Genomic DNA, 23,765 nt, shown 5'->3' with positions numbered 1-23,765 from the left:
TACGTACCTCCTTGTCTGCTTAGATTTGTTCCACACTTTCCATTTGTTTTCGAATCCTTCCATTTCCTCTTCTCCGCAATATATTAAATATTCCAGGTTATATATATCGTTTTATTTTTTTACACCAGCTTCCAATCGTGGGGCTTTCCACTTCTTGCCACTGTCAGGGAATTAGGCTTTTGGCTGTGTTCGTCAGATGGGGTACCAATGTCCTCTTATATTGTTTTATTGACATTTCCACCCCATGAAACAAACACCTCCAAGGTTCCTCCGGTACCTCTATATTAGTAATCTCCTTTATCCCCTGCAACACCTCTTTCCAGTATTTTTTTAATTTTGGGACATGTCCACCATATGTGGGCCATATTTCCGACATTGTTGCAACTATGCCAGCAGAGCCTCCATGTCCCACTTTGGTATTTATGTGCTACCTCTGGTGTTATATACCAACATGAGATACATTTGCGTGACAGACTCACCCGGGACATAGGCTTTTGGAGGGGACTGAATGCCAGCCTCTGACTATGGGCCCTGGCATTTGAGGGAGCTACACGCATTTAGGAAGATATTCTGTTATGTAATGCAAAAGGACATTATTAAGGAGGCCATAATGGTCTCTGCCAGCTTGGGACTCAGTGAACCGATGTATGTGAAAGGAATGCTGATTAATGAGAACTGGAAATCCCTGGTCTTTCACCCAATAGTTTATTGTGCTCATTAACACGCCTTTGTCTCCTAGAAAACTATTGGGGGATGTGTTTCTACTTATGTGTATTGTAAGTTGGGAGTGAGGAGATGGCAAGTCTACCCTGAAACGTTACCAAGTCACCAAGTCTGGGTAAATGATTAGATAACTAGCTCATGTTAATTAGGTTTCTGGTTATAGTTTGTATTTTCAGCCTGCTGTATATATTTGTGTGTCATCTCAAATAAATCAGTTCAGTCCATGTTCAGCAACCAAACGAGTATTGTCTTGTTTTCTGGTTGTTAGCAGTTATCTGATGTCTATATTCAGACTGGGAAGAAGCGGTATATGACGAAAGCACGTTTCTGCTGCAATACAGGGACTTTCCTGTCCACGGGGGGTGACATTGAGGAGATATGCCAACACAACCCACTGCATGTTGGTGCCCTCGTGTTGTAACAACTACTGTATGCTAATGGGGGAAAAAAAGGGCAGCAGCTCCCTTTTACCTCCTGTAGACTAGATTCCCACTCTTCTTCTCCTCTGTAGTACCTAACATCACCCACTGACAGTGAGGGACTCATACCTCCTCCTCTACATGTGATCTACATTAACCCTTCCATGTCCTTTCCCTCCTATTTACTGTATTTTAACCCTTCACTGTCCCCTCTACTGCTCACTGTATGTAAAGTCGGCACAGAGGATCTTTAGGAGACTAAACTGGGATCCTGTAGCAGGATATGGCCAGACACCTCGGCAGCGGGAATTTGGCCTCAGGCCTCTGAATACTGAACTCCACCAACAATATAGCAGCCTTGAACTTAGTCAGTGTACAAATGCCGCGTACACACAACCGTTTTTTCTGTCAGAATAAACTCTAACGGTCTTTCCGACGGAGTTCCGCTGAAACGGACTTGCCTACACACGATCACACGATCACACCAATTCCATTCGTTTAGAACGCGATGACGGATGATGGGACTAAAAAAAAGGAAGTTCAATAGCCAGTAGCCAATAGCTGCCCTTGCGTCATTTTTGGTCCGTCGGAATAGCATACAGACGAATGGTTTTCCCAATAGGAATTGATTCCGTCTGAAAGATTTAAAACATGTTCTATTTCTAGGTCCATCAGAATTTTTGAAAAAAAAAGTCAGATGAAGCCCACACATGATCGGAATATCTGATGAAATGATTCCCGGCGGACCTTTTCTGCCGGAAAGTCCGGTCGTGTGTACGCGGCATTTGAGTTTACTCCAGTGATGAGCATGGAGGAACTCATGGCTGCAGGGTCTTACTGGAAGGTGACTAGAACTGCTGGGATTTGTGGTGCCCTCCTTGTTGTGTGCTGATAAGGTCTGCTGAGACTTACAGTTCTTCTGTGTTGTGACCTGCAGGGGACTTGTAGCTTTTTATTTGCTGCAAGCGGCTGTCTGGACATGGAGACTCCCCATCTTCCCCTGTCCGTGGGCCTGTGCTTGTCTGAAGCTGAAGGCCTCCAGAACTTCTCCTGCTCACCTTGACACAATAGCCTCCTCCTGGAACCACTCTGCCATCCTCCTCTCAGCTTTGTGCTGCCTGGTGTACCTGAAACTGTGGCCAGGACACACAGGACACCACCTGTACCAGGACCCAGCGATCTGCTTCCAGGAGGACCCTGCCTGGATCTCCCTCTGTCAAGTGAACCCAAAAAATGTTGGGTCTCCTGAACTCTACAAACAATATACAAACCTTGAACAGAGTCAGAGTACTCAGAGTTTACTCCAGTGATGAGCATGGAGGAACTCATGGCTGCAGGGTCTCACTGGAAGGTCATCAGAACTGCTGGAATTTGTGGTGCTCGCCTTGTTGTGTACTGATAAGGTCTGATAAGACTTACAGTTCTTCTGTGTTGTGTTCTGCTGGGGACTTGCAGCTTCTTATTTGCTGTGAGTGGCTGTCTGGACATGGAGACTTCCCATCTTCCCCCGTCTGTGGACCGGTGTGGGTCCGAAGCTGAAGGCCTCCAGAACCTCCCCTCCTGCTCGCTTTGACCCTGACGCATCCTCCTGGGGCCACTCTGCCCTCCTCCTCCTCCCAGCTGTGTGCTGCCTGGTGTACCTGACACTGTGTCCAGGTCACGCGGACCACCACCTGTACCAGGACCCAGCGATCCCCTTCCAGGAAGATTCCACATGATCGTCACTCTGTGGATCACCCAATGTTGGTCTCCCTGGCTGTGCCCTTGCTGTTCCCCAAACTGGAACCAGTGTCTCTGGACTTGTCCCTTTGATGTTCCATATTGCCACCCTGTGTTTCTAGTGGTTGACCCTTGCTGTGCCAGGTTACTGTATTGGGACTCGGGGCTGATTGTGCTGTATGGGGTCACTTACCCTTTGTTGCTGCCCCCTATCTTCATCCTATGATTCTGCGGAGTCCCCCTGGATGTATCATATTATGAGCTGACCCCATTATAGTGTACCGAATTCACTCAATATACACCCCTCACATCCGTATGATTCCTCTCTGTGTGCCCTTTCTCTGCACTCCAAGTTCATCATCCTTACCCCTCCACCACTCACTTTACATTAACCCTTCACTGTCCCCTCCCCCACCCACTACAGTTAGCAAGGAACATTTGCGGTTTCACACTTATATGCCTTATCTCTCTAACATATCTGCATACAAGCAGCCATGTACACTGTCTTCACAGGAAGAGAGGGGGAAGGGGATGGGTTGGTGGCCTAGTTTTACATGCAAGTGCTGGGAATGTCATAATTATCAAAAAACTTTGCAATTAGAGCCATTTTGTTCAATGCAGATATTTTAGGCTGTTGCCACACCTGTATGTCATTCTGTTACAAGTGGCTGTACCGGGATGATATGCAGTTGCAGGCATCACCCCAGTACCGTTTTTTTAGAGCCAACAGTTGGCTTTCTTGTAATAACAACTGATGCAGCTAAGCACCCTTCCGTGGCTCACCTGGGCTCTCCCAACCCACCGGGAGACCCAGAGCCAATAGCCGCCACACCCGCCGGCTGGCCGGAGACACGAACGAAGCCAGAATCAGCTTTGATTGGGTCTCCAATGTAGTAACCCGAAAGCGACGTCACAACGTCACGTCTGGTTTACTTGACAGCCAACAGCACCAGTTTTAAAACATCCACAGTATTCAAGAATGCTGATATTTTAATACGTTTTGAATATTTTGAAGTGCAGAGGCATCTTATATATCCCAGATCCCTCCATAAAGCAATCTACACCACCTTCCTGGGTCAGTTGATTGCCTCCCATTGCTTTCAATATAATCTCTACGCGGGTGACACCCATGACTATCTCTCCACCCCCCCCCAGGCTCTCTCCATCTGTCTCCTCACACATCACCAACTTACTAACAGACATATCAGTCAGGATGTCACATCACTTCCTCAAACTCAACCTATCCAAAACCGAGCTCATGATATTTCCTCCCCCACGTGCCACTTCGTCTATCAAAATCAACAGCTCAACCCCCCCCCCCCCCCCCATGCCAAGGTCCTACTGTAGGCGTAATCCTAAACTAACTTTTCGGCCCGACATCCAATCGCTATGCAAAATTTGCCGCCTCAACCAACGCAACATCTCCAAGATCTGCCCCTTCCTATCCAATGTCACCACAAAGCTTCTAATCCACTCCCTGGTCAGCTCTCGCCTTGATTACTGCAACTCCCTCCTCACTGGCTTACCTCTAAATAGTCTATCCCCCTTCAGTCCATCATGAATGTTTCTGCCAGGCTCGTCCACCTTACAAACTGCTTGGCGTCTGCTACACCTTTCTGCCAATCCCTCCGTTGGCTGCCATTCAACCAATTAATTCAATTCAAGATATTAACAATAACTCACAAAAGCCACCCGCAACTCGGCCCTCAGCTACATCACTAATCTAGTCTCAAAATACCAACCTAATCGTTCTCCTGCTCTCTAGCTCCTTGTAACCTCATCCCATGCTCGCCTCTGGGACTTCTCCAGAATCTCTCCCATCTTCTGGAATGCTCTACCCCAATCTGTCTGACTTTCTCCTACTTTGTCCACTTTCAAATCCCTAAAAACTAATAACTGTTTGCAGTTTGCGAGAAGCCATGTGGAAAAAGGTGCTCTGGTCAGATGAGAACAAAATTGAACTTTTTGGCCTAAAAGCAAAATGCTATGTGTGGTGGAAAACTAACACTGCACATCGCACTGAACACTTCATCCCCACCGTGAAACATGGTGGTGGCAGCATCATGTTGCAGGAATGCTTTACTTCAGCAGGGACAGGGAAGCTAGTCAGAGTTGAGGGGAAGATGGATGGAGCCAAATACAGGGCAATCTAAAAAGAAATCCTGTTAGAGCCTGCAAAAGACTTGAGACTGGGGCGGAGGTTCACCTTCCAGCCGGACAACGACCCTAAACATACAGCCAGAGCTGCAATGCAATGGTTTATATCAAAGCATATTCATGTGTTAGAATGGCTCAGTCAAAGTCCAGACCTAAATCCAATTGATAATCTGTGGCAAGACTTGAAAATTGCTGTTCACAGGCAATCTCCATCCAATCTGACAGAGCTTGAAGTATTTTGCAAAGAAGAATGGTCAAAAATGTCCCTCTCTAGATGTGCAAAGCTGGTAGAGACGTCCCCAAAAAGACTTGCAGCTGTAATTGCTGTAAAAGGTGGTTCTACAAAGTATTGACTCCGGGGGGCGCCATACAAATGTACCCCCCACACTTTTCACATATTTTATTTGTAAAACCATTTACCATTTTCCTTCCACTTCAGAATTATGTGCCACTTTGTGTTGGTCTATCACATAAAATCTCAATAAAATACATTTTTGGTTGTAACATGACAAAATGTGAAAAATGTTAAGGGGTATGAATATTTTTCAAAGCATTGTATGCTTGGATATTGACAAATATGTTATACTTTATCTTCCAGAAGACCTACCATGACTCCTTCAATGGTCCATGACCAATGTTCGATATTTCTGCCCTCACTCATGGGCACATTACGAGGAATGGTATTTATGTAACAACCAGACAAAGGGTCCTAGGTTTGCGCTTAGGGGCCCTTGCTCAGGCTGGCAGAGTCCTGTAGGATGGATAGTACTGGTTAGTGAGGGTGCAGGATGGGGATGGGTTTGTACAGACGCAAGGCATGCAGTGAAGATCAGAGGAGGTTTTCCACTGCTGCGCACCTCACATGGCTGTGTTGTAACATCCATGATTAAGCCACAGGGGTGGGACGAAACGCGTTGAAGGCATGGCTTCGATGGATTGAGCTGAGGCTGCTTTTATTTGCTTACAACACAGCCGGGTGAGGTGTGGCGCAACCAGGAAACCTCCTCTCATCTTCACTGCCAGTCAGGCAAGGGGTCGTAAGAATATATATCTTAATTTATTTTCTGGAGAGCTTTATGATCCGCCATGTCTGACAGGAAACACAGTTGTTAAACATTTTTTTTTTATCTACCATAGTCAGTAGGATGTGTGCTTCAAGTGATACCAAACATTTTCTCTAACCTCTTATTCAGCTTTATTAGTAAAACAGGACTAAAGGGTAGGGAGATCAGATTACATATTCTGCAGAATGAGTCACGGAGAAGGGACTAGGGACTGTATAATATTGTGGGATGCAAAGGATTGTATTATATTATGAGTCACCTTTAATACCCCCAACTGCCCTTAGGATAGGGCAATAAGTCCTACAAAACGCCACCATACTTTTGTCGTCATCTCCAGCAGGCTTGGGTTCTTTCATGTTGAATTAGATCCACTTTCGGTGCTAACCGTCCCCTCAGGGCAGGAAAGTGACTTCTCTTCAGTGTGCACTTTCATGTGATTATTGAGGTGACCTTTTTGCGCAAAACTTTTCCCGCAATGGGAACATGAAAAGGGCCTCTCGCCAGTGTGACCCCGCTCGTGTACAATAAGTTGTGACTTCTTGATGAAGCATTTCCCGCACCGACCACAGGAGAAGATCTTCTCCCCGGTGTGGAACCTCTGGTGTTGAAGGAGTTCGTATTTCACTTTGAACGCCTTGTCGCACTCCGAGCAGGCATAAGGCCGCTCTGCCGTGTGCCTTCTCTGGTGCGTAAGGAGCTGCCCCTTCTGTATGAAACACCTCCCGCACTCCGAACAGGTGAAGGGCTTCTCGCCGGTGTGACATTTCAAATGGGTGTTGAGGCTTCCTTTCTGTGAAAAACATTTTCCGCACTCCAAGCAGGAAAAGGGCTTCTCTCCAGTGTGAACCCTCCGATGTATAAGGAGTTGCGCCTTGGTTATAAATACATAATCACACTCTGAGCACATGAAGAGTTTCTTGCTGTTGGGAATATTCCGTTGTGCCTGAAGCTCAAAATCTGTTGTCAAGGATCGGTCGCTCTGCAAGCAGAAGGCCTTTTTGTCTATGTGGATTTTCCGATGTTGGTCAAGGCAGAATTTCTGGGTGAAGCATTTGCCGCACTCTGGACAGGTATACGGGCGCTCCCCTGTGTGAGTTCGATGGTGTTTGAGGAGTGTTTGTTTCCGCGTGAAACCCTTACCGCACTCTGTACAAGTATACGGCATTTCACCTGTGTGGGTGCGCTGGTGTGTGATCAGAGTATCTTTCCGAGTATAACTCTTCCCGCACACCGTACAAGAATATGGCATTTCCCCCGTGTGGACTCTCTGGTGTATTATGAGGGCTCTTTTTTCTTTGAAACACTTACCGCACTCGGAACACGAAAAAGGAGTCTCACCCCTGTGGGCTTTGAGATGCGTCATGAGATAAGATTTCCATTTAAAGCTCTGACCGCACTCTGAGCACGGAAAAGGTCTCTCGTCCTTGTGGACCCTCTGGTGTAGGACAAGGCTTGATTTGTCCCTGAAAGATTTCCCGCACTCCAGACAGGGAAAGGGTCGCACTCCGGAGTGATTATTCTGATGTCTGATGAGATGTGCTTTCCTTGTGAAATATTTATCACACTCAGAACAGGAAAATATCTTATCGCTGTCTTGAACAGTATGTGGTTTAGAAGGTTTTCCCAGATGGATATTTTGGGTAGAAGAATGGAATTTTCCAGAAGACTTCTCACTTTTAGAGGGACCTGTTGATCTGTTAACATGATAAGGTTTTTCCTGTACATTTGGAGTAGCAGGCTTCGCGTCTTGAGAATACTGAGATTTGGAACTACCTTCAGATTTATAATCCGAAGATAAGTCCTGCCGGCCCTCTGAAGTATTCGAGACACACTGTCCATCTGTTGGAAATAATTTTTCAAATTAGTATTCAAAGCAATGTACTTTTTCATATTTTCAAATCAGGACCTCCTTCCTCCTGCTGGTGACCCCTCTAGTGATATAAAGATCTATATAAAGGAATCAGGACCTTCTTCCTCCTGCTGGTGACCCCTCTAGTGATATAAAGATCTATATAGAGGAATCAGGACCTTCTTTCTTCTGCTGGTGATCCCTCTAGTGATATAAAGATCTACATAGAGGAATCAGTACCTTCTTCCTCCTGCTGGTGACCCCTCTAGTGATATAAAGATCTATATAGAGGAATAAGGACCTCCTTCCTCCTACTGGTGATCCCTCTAGTGATATAAAGATCTACATAGAGGAATCAGTACCTTCTTCCTCCTGCTGGTGACCCCTCTAGTGATATAAAGATCTATATAGAGGAATCAGGACCTTCTTTCTTCTGCTGATGACCCCTCTAGTGATAAGCAAACAGAGCCCAAGGTGAAAAAGATCAAAACTTCACATACCAACATCCCAAATTTATATAGCAAAGCACAAAAGGTGACAGACAAGGCTGAAAGGTAACCAGCCTTAGGGACTTTTTACTGTATCAAGTTGGACACATTTACCATGTTTAATAATGGAAAATATATAAATTAATTTTACTGTTTAAAAAACAGATGAGGTTAAAAAACATACACCAAGAAACAGATGTTTTACAGCATATATATAGTGAGATCATATAAGTATAGTCAAACACTACCACACTCTCTACATGTTTCGCTCCAAAAACAGAGCTTCCTCAGGAGTTTTGTGGTGTAGCTTATTTTATAACTTGCCGTACCAAACCGGACGGAGCTCTTGGCCCTTTGCTGGGAATTGCATCCTTCTATTATTATGTATTCTGTAAAATACACCAAAATGTAATCTAATTATAATGTCTTTCTTCATTAGTTTTTTGCTACGGCAAGTTATAAAAGAAGCTACACCACAAAACTCCTGAGGAAGCTCTGTTGTGGTAGTGTTTGACTATACTTATATGATCTCACTATATATATGCTGTAAAACGTCTGTTTCTTGGTGTATGTTTTTTAACCTTATCTGTTTTTTAAACAATAAAATTAATTTATATATTTGCCATTATTAAACATGGTAAATTTGTCCAACTTGATACCGTAAAAAGTCCCTAAGGCTGGTTACCTTTCAGCCTTGTCTGCCCCCTTTTGTGTTTTCCCTCTAGTGATAACTAAAGATATGTATATATAGACAGTGCCTTCCGAAAGTATTCGGCCCCCTTGAACTTTTCAACCTTTTGCCACATTTCAGGCTTCAAACATAAAGATATAAAATTTTTATTTTTTGTGAAGAATCACCAACAAGTGGGACACAATTGTGAAGTGGAATGAAATCTATTGGATATTTTAAACTTTTTTAGCAAATAAAAAACTGAAAAGTGGTGCGTGCAAAATTATTCGGCCCCTTTACTTTCAGTGCAGCAAACTCACACAGTGAGGATCTCTGAATGATCCAATGTTGTCCTAAATGACTGATGGTGATAAATAGAATCCACCTGTGTGTAATCAAGTCTCTGTATAAATGCACCTGCTCTGTGATAGTCTCAGGGTTCTGTTGAAAGCGCAGAGAGCATCATGAAGACCAAGGAACACACCAGGCAGGTCCATAATACTGTTGTGGACACAAAAAGATTTCCCAAGCTTTAAACATCCCAAGGAGCACTGTGCAAGCGATCATTTTGAAATGGAAGGAGTATCAGACCACTGCAAATCTACCAAGACCTGGCCGTCCCTCTAAACTTTCAGCTCAGACAAGGAGAAGACTGATCAGAGATGCAGCCAAGAGGTCCATGATCACTCTGGATGAACTGCAGAGAACTACAGCTGAGGTGGGAGAGTCTGTCCATAGGACAATAATCAGTCGTACACTGCACAAATCTGGCCTTTATGGAAGAGTGGCAAGAAGAAAGCCATTTCTCAAAGATATCCATAAAAAGTCTCGTCTAAAGTTTGCCACAAGCCACCTGGGAGACACACCAAACATGTGGAAGAAGGTGCTCTGGTCAGATGAAACCAAAATCGAACTTTTTGCCCACAATGCAAAACGATATGTTTGGCGTAAAAGCAACACAGCTCATCACCCTCAACACACCATCCCCACTGTCAAACATGGTGGTGGCAGCATCATGGTTTGGGCCTGCTTTTCTTCAGCAGGGACAGGGAAGATGGTTAAAATTTAGGGGAAGATGGATGCAGCCAAATACAGGACCATTCTGGATGAAAACCTGTTGGAGTCTGCAAAAGACCTGAAACTGGGACAGAGATTTATCTTCCAACAAGACAATGATCCCAAACATACAGCAAAATCTACAAAGGAATGGTTCACAAATAAACGTATCCAGGTGTTAGAATGGCCAAGTCAAAGTCCAGACCTGAATCCAATCGAGAATCTGTGGAAAGAGCTGAAAACTGCTGTTCACAAATGCTCTCCATCCAACCTCACTGAGCTCGAGCTGTTTTGCAAGGAAGAATGGGCAAGAATTTCTGTCTCTCGATGTGCAAAACTGATAGAGACATATCCCAAGCGACTTGCAGCTGTAATCACAGCAAAAGGTGGCTCTACAAAGTATTAACGCAAGGGGGCCGAATAATTTTGCACGCCCCACTTTTCATTTTTTTATTAGTTAAAAAAGTTTCAAAAATCCAATAGATTTCGTTCCACTTCACAATTGTGTCGCACTTGTTGGTGATTCTTCACAAAAAATAAAAATGTTATATCTTTATGTTTGAAGCCTGAAATGTGGCAAAAGGTTGAAAAGTTCAAGGGGGCCGAATACTTTCGCAAGGCACTGTATAGAGGATCAGGACCTTCTTCCTCCTGCTGATGACCCCTCTAGTGATAACTAAAGATATATATATAGAGGATCAGGACCTACTTCCTCCTGCTGGTGACCCCTCTAGTGATAACTAAAGATATATATAGAGGATCAGGATCTATTTCTTCCTGCTGGTGACCCCTCTAGAGATATAAAGATCTATACAGAGCAGGGATATGCAATTAGCGGACCTCCAGCTGTTGCAAAACTACAAGTTCCATAATGCTTCTGGGTGTCATGCTTGTGGCTGTCAGCGTCTTGCTATGCCTCATGGGATTTGTAGTTCTGCAACAGCTGGAGTTCCGTTAATTGCATATCCCTGATATAGAGGAATCATTTGTTTCTCTACGTTGCTGGACCAACATTTATCATCCATGTCATCCAGGACTCACCAGTGCTGATATCTAGAGAAGGCTCCTCATCTTTAATGATCAACTTTACCACCTCCTCCTCCTCCTCATCATCATCCTCCTCTTCATCATCATCCTCCTCTTCTTCTTCTTCTTCTGTAGGCCGCTGATCACCGCTGATAAATGTTTCTTCTTCTTCCTCTTTGACTTCCACTTTTATGTCCATCATGTCCTCAGCCTAAACCAACAGTTAGAAACTACTTATCAACCAGCAAGGACAGTAAACAGGATGGTCAGTAGTATGCCATAGCCTATCATACAGAGCGAAGGTGTTAGGAGTATGCAACATACAGCACAGGGTACAGAGTGCAAAGTTTAGGAGTATGTAAAATATAACATAGCATTTACAGAGAAGAGTTTTGAAGCTTAATGTACAACATAGTACATTCGGTACTGGGGTGAGAACTGTGCAATATACCAAATAGTGTATAGAGGACTGGTTTCAGTAGTCTATTATTTACAGCACAAAGTATAAAGTGCAGAGCTCAGGAATATGCACATACGCCTTAATGTATTCAATCCAGGGGTCAGGAGTATGTAATGTACTACAAAGCATATAGAGTCAAGGCATCAGTATCCTGCGCTTACCAGCTGCACAGACAAGTAATGCCTGTGGCTAACACCCAGCCAGGGCCTTTTCCTCAGTGGAGTTCCGATATTGGTCCAGTCACAGCATCTGTGGGGGGGATCTTCTGGTCCGGACTTCAACAGACCAAATCCTCCGCTGGACACAGGACATCAAACTACGATCCTCTAAAGCACCAATTTACTCCTCTAAAACTACGACTGTCCTGTGTGAGCCACGTTTGCATCACCATGCATTGAGTTGCATACAAGATACCAGCGGAGGATTTGGTCTGTTGAAGTCCAGACGAGAAGATCCCCCCACAGATGCAGTGACTGGACCAATATCGGAACTCCACTGAAGAAAAGGCCCTGGCTGGGTGTTAGCCACAGGCATTACTTGTCTGTGCAGCTGGTAAGCGCACACTTCTTATGGTGGTGGGTCTGCAAGCAAAGTCACATTGATTTCTTGGCACTGATCACAAGCCGATATCCTCACTATTTGTTAGAGATTGGTCGATTGGAAGTCTGACTGACTGTCATTGGAATCTCTATGTAGCATCACTAAACACTTACTATTTATTTGTGGGACTTTTTTTAAGTTGTATTTAAATAATATTAAGTTATCATATATTGATCACTAATCATCACGTTTATAAGGTTAAAGGTATAGAGCGCAACCATATTTGTTTTTTATAATTTTAACGGTCAGTTTATTTTAAGTGAGAGACAGAATAACAACAAAAATATCCAGAAAAAAGCATTTCAAAAAAGTTACATGGCCCCATCGGTACATGGCCTCATGGTCCATCGTCCCTGTGATGCGGTGAAGTTGTCCTGTCCCCTTAGCAGAAAAACACCCCCCAAAGCATATTTCCACCTCCATGTTTGACGGTGGGGATGGTGCTCTTGGGGTCACAGGCAGCATTCCTCCTCCTCCAAACACGGCAAGTTGAGTTGATGCCAAAGAGCTCGATTTTGGTCTCATCTGACCACAACACATTCACCCAGTTCTCCTCTGAATCATTCAGATGTTCATTAGCAAAAACTTTAGATGGACTTGTACATGTGCTTTCTTGAGCAGGGGGACCTTGCGGGTGCTGCAGGATTTCAGTCCTTCATGGCGTAGTGTGTTACTAATTGTTTTCTTGGTGACTATGGTCCCAGCCGCCTTGAGATCATTGACAAGATTCTCCCGTGTAGTTCTGGGCTGATTCCTCACCGTTCCCGTGATCACTAAAACTCCACAAGGTGAGATCTTGCATGGAGCCTCAGACCAAGGAAAATTGACAGTTATTTTGTGTTTCTTCCATTTGTGAAGAATCGTACCAGCTGTTGTCACCCTCTCACCAAGCTGCTTGGCGATGGTCTAGTAGCCCATTCCAGCCTTGTGCAGATCTACAATCGTGTCCCTGACATCCTTGGACAGCTCTTTGGTCTTAACCATGGTGGAGAGATTGGAATCTGATTGATTGCTTCTGTGGACAGGAGTCATTTTATACAGGTAACAATCTGAGATTAGGAGCACTCCCTTTAAGAGAGTGCTCCTAATTAGGGATGAGCCGAACACCCCCCGGTTCGGTTCGCACCAGAACCTTCGAACGGACCAAAAATTTGTACGAACATTAGAACCCTATTAAAGTCTATGGGACTCGAACGTTCGAAATCAAAAGTGCTAATTTTAAAGGCTAAAATGCAAGCTATGCAACAGACAACACCAGCAATAAGGGGTATCTTTAGGTGTATACTGTGCTGGAGGCACACAACACCCACTTTAACGCCTGCAGGTGCCTGTATTAGAGAACACCAGCAATAAAGGGTAGATACAGGTGTATACTGTGCTGAAGGCACACAACACCCACTAACTTCTGCAGATGCCTGTATTAGAGAACACCAGCAATAAAGGGTAGATACAGGTGTATACTGTGCTGTGCTGGAGGCACACAACACCCACTAACTCCTGCAGATGCCTGTATTGGAGAACACCAGCAATAAAAGGTAGATACAGGTGTATACTGTGCTGTGCTGGAGGCACACAACACCCACTAACTTCTGCAGATGCCTGTATTGGAGAACACCAGCAAAAAAGGGTAGATACAGGTGTATACTGTGCTGTGTTGGAGGCATACAACACCCACTTTAACTCCTGCAGATGCCTGTATTAGAGAACACCAGCAATAAAGGGTAGATACAGGTGTATATTGTGCTGGAGGCACACAACACCCACTAACTCCTGCAGATGCCTGTATTAGAGAACACCAGCATAAAAAATCAATTTATAACTTTTTTTGAAATGTGTTTTTCTGGATATTTTTGTTGTTATTCTCTCTCACACTGTTAAAATAAACTGCCCATTAAAATTATAGACCGATCATTTCTTTGTCAGTGGGCAGACGTACAAAATCAGCAGGGGGATCAAATACTTTTTCCCCTCACTGTAAGCCCACCAAACAAGGATCAAAATTTTGGTCCGGTTAAGCAAGGACCAGCTGAATTTGGATCCGTGTATTGTCAGGCTGGTTGAACAGAAGTCCATCTATCGATCGGCATCTGTACAATGAGCCTTTCAGGGTTTTTCCCAATCAGTCAGTGCCGCCAGCTATGGTGGGGGAATCTCCCCACAGTCAGAATAGAAGAACTTAGCGGGAGGTTTCCCCCATCCACATCGAGTGGAGGACAGGGGAAAGAAATCTTTTTTTTTCTTCCGTTCAAACCTTTGGTTGAACGGAAAATTGAAAAAAAAAGAATAACGTATGGGCTGCCTTAGGGAGTGTAAATAAAAAATAATATCTTATTACCTCCTCTGCTGCCATTTTCAGCAATGTCTCCCCTCTAATTTCCTCCAATGCACCTCTCACCCGGAACTTCCTGTTTGTACCTGACATCACTTCCTGTCTATGCGTTCCACTGAGCAGAAGTGAAATTGCCACCTTATGGGGAAAAGAGGAACTGCATCCCTCAAATTTTATCAGTTGTCTGGCTCCTAAATTTTTCTTATGATAGAATATACTGTGTATATACACACTATATTAGCAAAAGTATTGGGACACCTGCCTTTACACATACATGAACTTTAATGGCATCCCAGGCTTAGTCTGTAGGGTTCAATATTGAGTTACATAGTTAGTAAGGTTGAATAAAAGCACCAGTCCATCCAGTTCAACCTGAGTGAGTGTCTACAATTGTCCCTATCCCTGTACATTGCACACTGACACCGGTCCTTACCCTCAAGGAGTCCACAATCCAAGGTCCCCATTCATATATTAGGGCCAATTTTGGACAGAAGCCAATTAACCTACTTGCTTGTCTTTGGAATGTGGGAGGAAACCGGAGTACCCGAAGGAAACCCGCACAGGGAGAACATGCAAACTCCAGGCAGGTAGTGTTGTGGTTGGGATTTGAACCAGCGACCCCTTTTTACTGCTAGGTGAGAGTGCTAACCACTACACCATTGGTCCACCCTTTGCAGCTATAACAGCTTCAACTCTTCTGGGAAGGCCGTCCACAAGGTTTAGGAGTGTGTCTATGGGAATGTTTGACCATTCTTCCAGAAGTGCATTTGTGAGGTCAGGCACTGATGTTAGACGAGAAGGCCTGGCTCGCAGTCTGCGCTCTAATTCATCCCAAAGGTGTTCTATCAGGTTGAAGTCAGGGCTCTGTGCAGACCAGTCAAGTTCCTCCACCCTAAACTCAATCATCCAGCGCCTAGAGGCGATTCAGTTCGCATTGTGCGCTATATAAGTATTTCATTCATTCATTCATCCATGTCTTCATGGACCCTGCTTTGTGCACTGGTCCAAATCATTTGGTGGAGGGGGGATTATGGTGTGGGGTTGTTTTTCAGGGGTTGGGCTTGTCCCTTATTTCCAGTGAAGGGAACTCTTGAGGTGTCAGCACACCAATTTTGGACATTTTGAACAATTTCATGCTCCCAACTTTGTGGGAAGAGTTTGGGGATGGCCCCTTCCTGTTCCAACATGACTGCGCACCAGTGCACAAAGGAAGGTCCATAAAGACATGGATGGGCAATTTTGGGGTGGAGGAACCTGACTGGCCTCACAGAGTCCTGACCTCAACCCCGATAGAATACTTTAGGGATGAATTAGAAGGAAGACTGGGAGTCAGGCCTTTTCGTCCAACATCAGTACCTGTCCTAGGGTTGCCACCTGTCTAGGATTTACTCAGACAGTCCAGGATTTGAATCCTGTGTCCGGGTTTCAGGCAGACTGAAACCTGGACACATTATTCAGACCGGGCTGTGGCTCTACAAATGACCAAGATAGTCACACACAAATCTGTTGCCATCTGGCAGCTTTCTGGGGCAGGTTTGGCATCCCTGGGTGGGATGACCTCACAAATGCGCTTCTGGAAGAATGGTCAAACATTCCCATAGACACCCTCCTAAACCTTGCGGACGGCCTTCCCAGAAGAGTTGAAGGAACCTTAATCGGACAAGGATGTTGACTTTTTTGGATTCTACACCAGGTCTGGAGAGTAATGGTCCTTTGATGAATCTGATGGATGGAATCACTGCAGATGTGGTAATACAGGCTATTGATAAACTACTCATTAAGAAAACACCAGGGCCAGAAGGTTTGACAACCATATTTTATAAATATTTTATGATCCCGTCTCCCTACCTTGCAGAGGTTTTTAATGGCTGTGTGTATGAGGGTTCTCTCCCTCCCTCCATGAGGCAATCTGTAGTGATCCTTCTGTCAAAGGGGAAAGATCCTTCAATGATTGGGAATTGGCGCCCCATTAGTCTTAATGTCGATAGAAAGATACTGGCAAAGATTTTTTTCTGGCGATTATCACCAGTGGCAGGCAGTTTGTTATCCCACCACCAGCACTGCTCGGTCCAGGGTAGAAGCACTTTCTCAGTAGTAGTTATTTGTCTGGGAGGCCTTGGAGCGTTGTAGGGCTGTTGGTTGGGGTAAATTTTTGCTGACATTGGATCAGGCTAAGGCCTTTGATCGGGTTAATCATGAGTACTTATGGCTCTTTCTTGGCAAATATGGCCTGGAAGGGGGTTTCATTGATTGGCTCAAGATTTTGTACAAAGGGGCTGAAAGCTTTCCTCTGGTTAATGGTTGGGTTGGCCAGCCCTTTGTGGTCGGCTCAGGTGTGCGTCAGAGGTGTCCATTGAGTCCTCTGCTATATGCGTTTCAATTGACCCGTTCATTAGAAGGCTAGAGAATGGGCCATTTTGTGGGGTACCTTTGGGCATCGCTGGTGGGCTTTCTTTGAACGGTTGTGGCCTATACTGATGTTTCTGTTTTTGTCTCTGGGACTGGGGAGGCGCAGAAGGTCAGTGATAAGGCAGTATACAGAGGCATCGGGTTCAAAGGTCAACCAGGACAAGTGTGAATCTATCTGGATGGGCGTGGAAGGTGAGAGCTTTGTTCTTCCGGATGATGCCTCAACAAAAAATTTGAGTTCTAGGCATTGAATTTGGCCCAGGCGACTATGGTCATGCAAAGTGGGTGAACAAGCTGGAGAATGCCGATGCCAAGGTGGCAAGCTGAAAAGGTTGGCGGCTTTCCTTGAGGGAAAAGGTTGATCTGATCAAGGCTTACCTGATTCCAATTTTTCTGTATGTCAATTTTGTTTGCGTTTTGCCAGTTTCTCTCTATACTTTTATTATTATTATAATACATGATTATGTATGTAGAGGGGGACAGAACAATTACAGTCCAGTTCAATACAGAAGGTACAGGAGGGCCCTGCTTGTAGAGCTTACATTCGAATAGGAGGGGGTGGTGGTACAAAGGGTAATAGATGTGGGGAATGATTTGATGGGGGGTGGCTCGGGGACAGTTGTTAGGTGGGTGTGGGATAGGCTTCCCTGAATAAGTACATTTTCAGGGATCTCCTGAATGAATGAATGAATGAAATACTTATATAGCGCACAATGCGAACTGAATCGCCTCTAAAAGGTGGACAGGTTAGGGGCTGATCAGATATGCCAGGGTCTATAGTTGTTCCTTCCAGCTGTTATGGGGGAACAAAATAAACCTTGTCAAAAAGAAAGTGAGTTACCTTCCTAGGCGGGAGGGTGGTCTAGGGATGATCGACACTGTCGTCTTTTTCTCTCTGATATAATCTTGGTAACATTGGCAGAGAGACCGCCTAGGTGGGTTGGTATTTTCCAGTCCTGGTTTAGGCCCTTTCTGCGAGACTGGGAAAATGGTGGGCTGTTGAAAAGCCTGAGGGTCAAGCATGATAAGCTCCCGGCTTAAGTTGCCCTGTGTTTGAAAATGTTTCGGCAGTGGCAAGTAACAGCAGGAGAAGTCGGATCTCTTCCAAGGAAACTTCTTGAGACGTGGATTATGAGCTCTGCTTTTTACGAGCCACTGGCCTTAAGGGATTGCCCAAGCCTGGTTTCAGGGGTGGGATTGTGATTGATTCATTTGGAGAGAATCCCAATTAAGTTTAGGGATCAGGCTTGGCTTGCCTTTCATGGAAAACTATATATGTGAAGGGCAACTTGAAGTTTCTTTCCATGCGTGATCAGGGCTCCCCAAGAGTGGAGTGTGGAGGAGTGGTGGAGTTCATGGATCACTTTCTACTTTAGTGCCCTTTTAATATAGAGGTGTACAAGAGGGTGGGGAGGGCTCTGAGTATACCCTTCCTCCCCCATATGAGTTATGCAGAGTGGGTGTATGGGGCATTCCAGACTGGTCGGGATTATGGTTTAGAAACACTTTTTTTAGTTAGTCTAGTAGTCCGTTATTTCACGTGGAGTGCACGGTGTCAGGTATCCTTACGGTGTAAAATCCTCCCGGTCGAGGTGGTGATGCAGGGCATTCTGGTAGAGGTTGGGAAGATTTGGGGTCTTGAGAAAGACAGGTGGCAGCAGGAGGCCTGGATAAGGGCAGGAAGGAATATCAGGACTCTGTAGCTGCTGCCTGTTGATCTCGGCGTGTGCGGCTTTTCTTTGTATTCTTCTTTCACTTCCCTAGATTTTCATATCAAATATATTTTTGATAAAAGGCTACATACATGGTGACAGTGATGTTCCTTATTCTGGCTCTCTCGTAGGGATTATGTTGTGCGCAATTTAGTTTGCACCGTTTATTTTGTTCTTGTTCTTTCTGGTTTGTATAGTTATATTCAATTATTTTGTAAATATGTTTTATTTATTTATTATGGTTTTATTGTATATAAGTTGTTGTTTGTAAGATTTTCAATAAACAAAATGAACCCTTCATAATGGGCACGACAGGTGTAGAGACCCAGAAACTCAGCATAAGGATGGTGGGAACCCCTCATAATGGACACAGCAAATGTATAGACCCGGGAACTTAGCACAGGGATTGTGGGAACCCCTTATAATGGGCACATCAGGTGTACAGACCTGGGAACTCAGCACAGGGATGGTGGGAACTCCTCATAATGGACACAGCAAATGTACAGACCTGGGAACTCAGCACAGGGATTGTGGAAACCTCATAATGGGCACAGCAGGTGTACAGACCTGGGAACTCAGCACAGGGATGGTGGGAACGCCTCATAATGGACACAGCAAATGTACAGACCCAGGAACTCAGCACAGGGATGGTTGGAACCCTTCAGAGTCTAAGTGATAGCACAGCGCTTACCTTTGTCATGCAAAGCTCCTCCCAGTGTCATACGATCGCCCCACTGACCAAAGCCTCCCCAGAGATTTCATCTTGGGAAGAGGAACGCGTTTCAGGGGGTGTGGTCAAGAGGGCACAATGCTCCACACCTGGTGGACATGCCCGAATGTCAAAAGATTTTGGATAAGAATTTTTAACTTGGTTTATTTGCAGGGCCGTCTTTAATATTGATTGGACCCTGGGCAAAAAACTTTTCTTGGGGCCTCCCCCCATGCAGTTTTGCTTTCCACCTGCTCTGAGACATACAATAAATAGCAGCTAGGCTCAAAATCAGTTTACGGAATCAGATCAGGCAGCTATTGCGATTGGTTGCCAGAGGTTACAGTGTACCTCTCACTGTCTGGTTTCTAGAGGTTACAGCACACATTACAGCTCACTGATTAGTTGCTAGAGGTTACAGCACATGATTTCTGCTTGTTGAGATTACTGTACAGTAATACTGCTCACTGATTCGTTGCTAGGTTACAGCACATAATCTCCTCACTCCAGGGGTCATGCTATACATATGGATGCCGCCTTTATTTACATGTCTATGCAGCTATTTACATATGAATGCTGCTGCTATTTACATATGAATGCTGGTTATTTACATGTAAACACAGGGTCTGCAGGTGAGTCATCTGTACACAACAATAGGGCAGAGCTGGGCAGCATTAGTAGCAGCACTTCACACTGAGATATCAGGACACAGCAAGAGACAAGGAAATTTAAACTGGGATAGTTGGCAAGTATGAGGCAGCTGCTTTGGGCCCCACAACAATGACAGGGCCCAGGGCAGCTGCCCCTTTTGCCCTGCCTTAAAAACGGCCCTGTTAATTCGAGGATTGGAGTGAATGTACCTAAAAATGTTAAGACAGCCTTATTTTCTGATCTTTTTTGAGTGAACTGCCCAGATACCTCAGGTCCCTCATCTTTTTTTATCTTTTTGGCAGCTAAGATCACCATAGCGCGAGCATGGAAAACCCCTCTGATAAATTTAGCAAAAAAAAAAAATGAATATCATGATAAATGAAAAATTAACTAGTATTCTTCGTGACCAACAAAATAAGTTTGAAAGGGTTTGGAACCCTTGGATTAGATATCTCCAGTCACCGTGAAGGGCGGGGGGAGAGGTCAGTAGTCTGGAGCATGGAGATCGATCGCACACCCCCTTTTTTTTTTTCCTTCTCTTCCTCTTTTTCTCTTCTTTCATCCCTACAAACTTTTACTCTGCCCCCTTATTTGGGTTCCCACGTGGTTGAGTACATTAAGCCCAGCGTATTCTTGATAACTACGTTTTCTACTATGACTTTAAGCTGGGAAATCCGGTTCCACCAAACGATAGTCCCTCTTCGGGGAATTTCACTGTTCTGTCTTCCCTTTTTTTTGCAAGGCTTTTCGGAGTCATACAAGAATAGCCTTGGCTTGTTATAAATATTAATAATACTATCGTTAGGTATACAGGGAACAGTTTTATCGATCGACGAGTTCTAGGCATCTCATGACCCATCGCTTTGTTTATGGGACAGGAATGGACAGGGTTAGTACCTTTGTTTTAGAATAGTTATATAATGATCCAGTCACACTGAGACCCACTATTGTGGCACTGCTGTTGACACGAAACTTGTATCATTGAGAACCCTTGTTATCTGACAAATTGATTTGATTTCAGTAAAAAACATTGGAAAAGAAAGAGGAACGCAAACTCTTAGATCAGGGGTCTCCAAACTTTCTCAAGAAAGGGCCAGTTTATGGTCCTTCAGACTTTAGGAGGGCCAGACTGTGACCAGTGGGAGTATGCTTTGGTATTAGGGGGAGAAATAGTTGGTGTCAATGGGTGGAAAAGTGCCCCATTTTTGTTGCCAGTGGAAGGAATTATGCCTCATCGTTGGTGTCCGTGGCAAGAATGGTGCCCCATTGTTGGTGTAAGTGGCAGGAATTATCAGCCACTGTTGGCGTCAGTGGCAGGAATTCTGAGCCATTGTTGGTGTCAGTGGCAGGAATAATGCCCCATTGTTGGTGTCAGTGGCAGGAATTATGTCCCATTGTTGGCGTCACTGGCAGGAATTATGAGCCATTGTTCGTGTCATTAATTATGAGCCATTGTTGGTGTCACTGGCAGGAATTATGAGCCATTGTTGGTGTCAGTAATTATGAGCCATTGTTGGTGTCAGTGGCATGAATAATGCCCCATTGTTGGTGTCAGTGGCAGGAATTATGCCCCATTGTTGGTGTCAGTAGCAGGAATTATGCCCCATTGTTGGTGTCAGTAGCAGGAATTATGCCCCATTGTTGGTGTCCGTGGCAGGAATTATGCCCCATTGTTGGTGTCAGTGGCAGGAATAATGCCGCAAGGGCTGGATAAAGGCAAGCAAAGGGCCGCAGTTTGGAGACCACTGTCTTATATCGGTGACCCAATACTAGGAGATGGTGTTAGCACTTACACAATTTGTTTTAATAAAAATTTTTAGGGTTTCTCTAATATTTTGATTTCCACTTAAATCAAACTCTTAAATTGAAATCCCTGCACCAAACCTCACATTGCTGTATTCCTAATTCTTAAAGCGGAACCAAACTCCACCCAAAGTTTCCCATGACTGGTGCCATGAAGTAGCCCCCACTTTCCTTGGTTAAGCTTATGGCTTTGAGTTAGTGCCTTATCTTTATCATACAGATGTTCATGGTTGGGCCAAGGGGTAGGTAGAAGAGATGGTCACCTTAGGAGCTTTAGCAGTTGGGGGTGCATAAAGGATAAGATCTTCCACCCAAGAGGGGGCGCACTTTTGCCCTGGTTGGGTACGGCGGTAGATCCTCCTCCTGGATATGGATAAAACAAGTCAACTTGTAAAAAAGACTCAAGTCCCTGTTGTCAGTGGGCGTGCCTTTGCAGGTGCTGAATTAGATTGGTTCGATGTGTGAAACATTTCCCGCACTTCAAGCACAAAAATGGCTTCTCACCCGTGAGCAGCTTCATGAGTATGGAGGTGTTTCTTGTGCAAGAAGGATCTGCCCCACTGGGAACAGGAAAAGGGTCTCTCGCCGGTGTGAACCCTCCCATGAACCCCCAGCTCAAAACTTGTTTTGAAGGACTGTGCGCACTCCGAGGCACGAATGGGAACTCTCGTCAATGTGAAACTGCAGGTGTTGCTTAAGGCGAAATTTATGTGTGAAACTTTTCCCGCACTCTGCACAAGAAAACGGCTGCTCGCCCGTGTGGATTTGCTGGTGACCAGTGAGGGTTCCTTTCCGCGTGAAACCCTTCCCGCACACTGTACATGTATACGGCCTTTCGCTCGAGTGAGTTCTCTGGTGTGCCTGGAGAGTGTCCTTCCGGGTATAACACTTTCCGCACACCGTGCACGTGTACAACACTCCACCCGTGTGGGTTCGCTGGTGCACAACGAGGGCGTCCTTCCGCTTAAAACGTTTGCCGCACTCTGCACAAGTGTAAGGCTTATCGTCCGTGTGGGTCTTCAGGTGGGTATGAAGGATGATTTTCTCCTTAAAACACTTCCCGCACACCGAACATAAAAAGGGCCGCACGTCGGTGTGATGACGCAGGTGCCTAAGAAGGTGCGTCTTCCTCCTAAACTTTTTATTGCATTTAGAACACGGAAATCTCTCATCATTTGGTGGAACAGTGTGTGGATTATCGGAAGATCTCTCAGAATTAGATGGCGCTGAAGACCAAGTTGATCCATGAAGATCCACCTTTTGAAATTTCGGGTGGAGATTTGGGAGAATAATTTCTGATTGAATAAGATTGAAGGGACTTTTTGACTTATCTGGATGGCCAAGTCTGCTGTGTATATTTGGAGTGATGGGGTTTGCTCCTGGGAAATATTCCGCAAGGGCGTCATCAACAAATTTACAGTCAGGAGGACATCTCCACAAGGTTTCCTCAACATCTTGTCCACCTGTTGGAAACAATGTTTTAAAATTAATGTTAAAAGCCTTGGGGAAGCTCCAACACATTGATAGCCTCAGCTCTGTTTCTGTGTGAAGGGGGAGGGGGTGTGTCCCTTCCCTCCAATCGGCTCTCTCTGAGCTCTGCAGTGTGTGTCTTCAGCTTTCCGCCCCCTGCTTTCTGAAAGCCCAGACAAGCTGTATAAATTCTGGACTTTGAACAGCTGTAGAGAAGAGAAGGCTCCTGGATAAACAGATACAACTTATGTAGGAGGATTAGTTTAATCTCTGTGTATCTCCCAGTCACTGGCCCGGGAAACGATTCAGCTGTTTGCGTGGTTGGCTATAGAGGTGAAGAGAGACCAGATCGTCTCTCCTCACTTCTATGATCTAGGAAGCCGGGAGCGAAGTCTTGACGTCACTTCTGGTTTAGGGTGGATGCAAACTATTTTTCTTTTTTGGAAAGCAT

The 23,765-nt window shown here is 45.0% G+C and overlaps 2 protein-coding genes across 3 annotated transcripts in view; both read right to left on the bottom strand.

The window, feature by feature from the left end:
- LOC143956203 (uncharacterized) overlaps positions 1 to 23,765 on the bottom strand; it is a 94,360-nt gene that overhangs the window by 67,457 nt on the left and 3,138 nt on the right. The gene's annotated exons all lie outside the window — the stretch shown is intronic.
- On the bottom strand, positions 6,190 to 22,364 carry LOC143955414 (uncharacterized). The gene is made up of 5 exons (XM_077465465.1): positions 22,273 to 22,364; positions 22,108 to 22,207; positions 14,567 to 14,698; positions 11,187 to 11,382; positions 6,190 to 7,921 (listed from the first exon to the last, which is right to left on the bottom strand). Exons 1-5 carry the CDS (start codon positions 22,362 to 22,364, stop codon positions 6,435 to 6,437), a joined length of 2,007 nt encoding a protein of 668 aa, XP_077321591.1. The 3' UTR covers positions 6,190 to 6,434.

This window comes from Lithobates pipiens, unplaced genomic scaffold (genome assembly GCF_037356315.1).
Source record: "Lithobates pipiens isolate NorthernLeopardFrog02 unplaced genomic scaffold, aLitPip1_a1.2 Scaffold_35, whole genome shotgun sequence".
In the NCBI taxonomy this organism is placed as follows: domain Eukaryota; kingdom Metazoa; phylum Chordata; class Amphibia; order Anura; family Ranidae; genus Lithobates; species Lithobates pipiens.
This window is presented reverse-complemented; position numbering and strand designations above follow the sequence as displayed.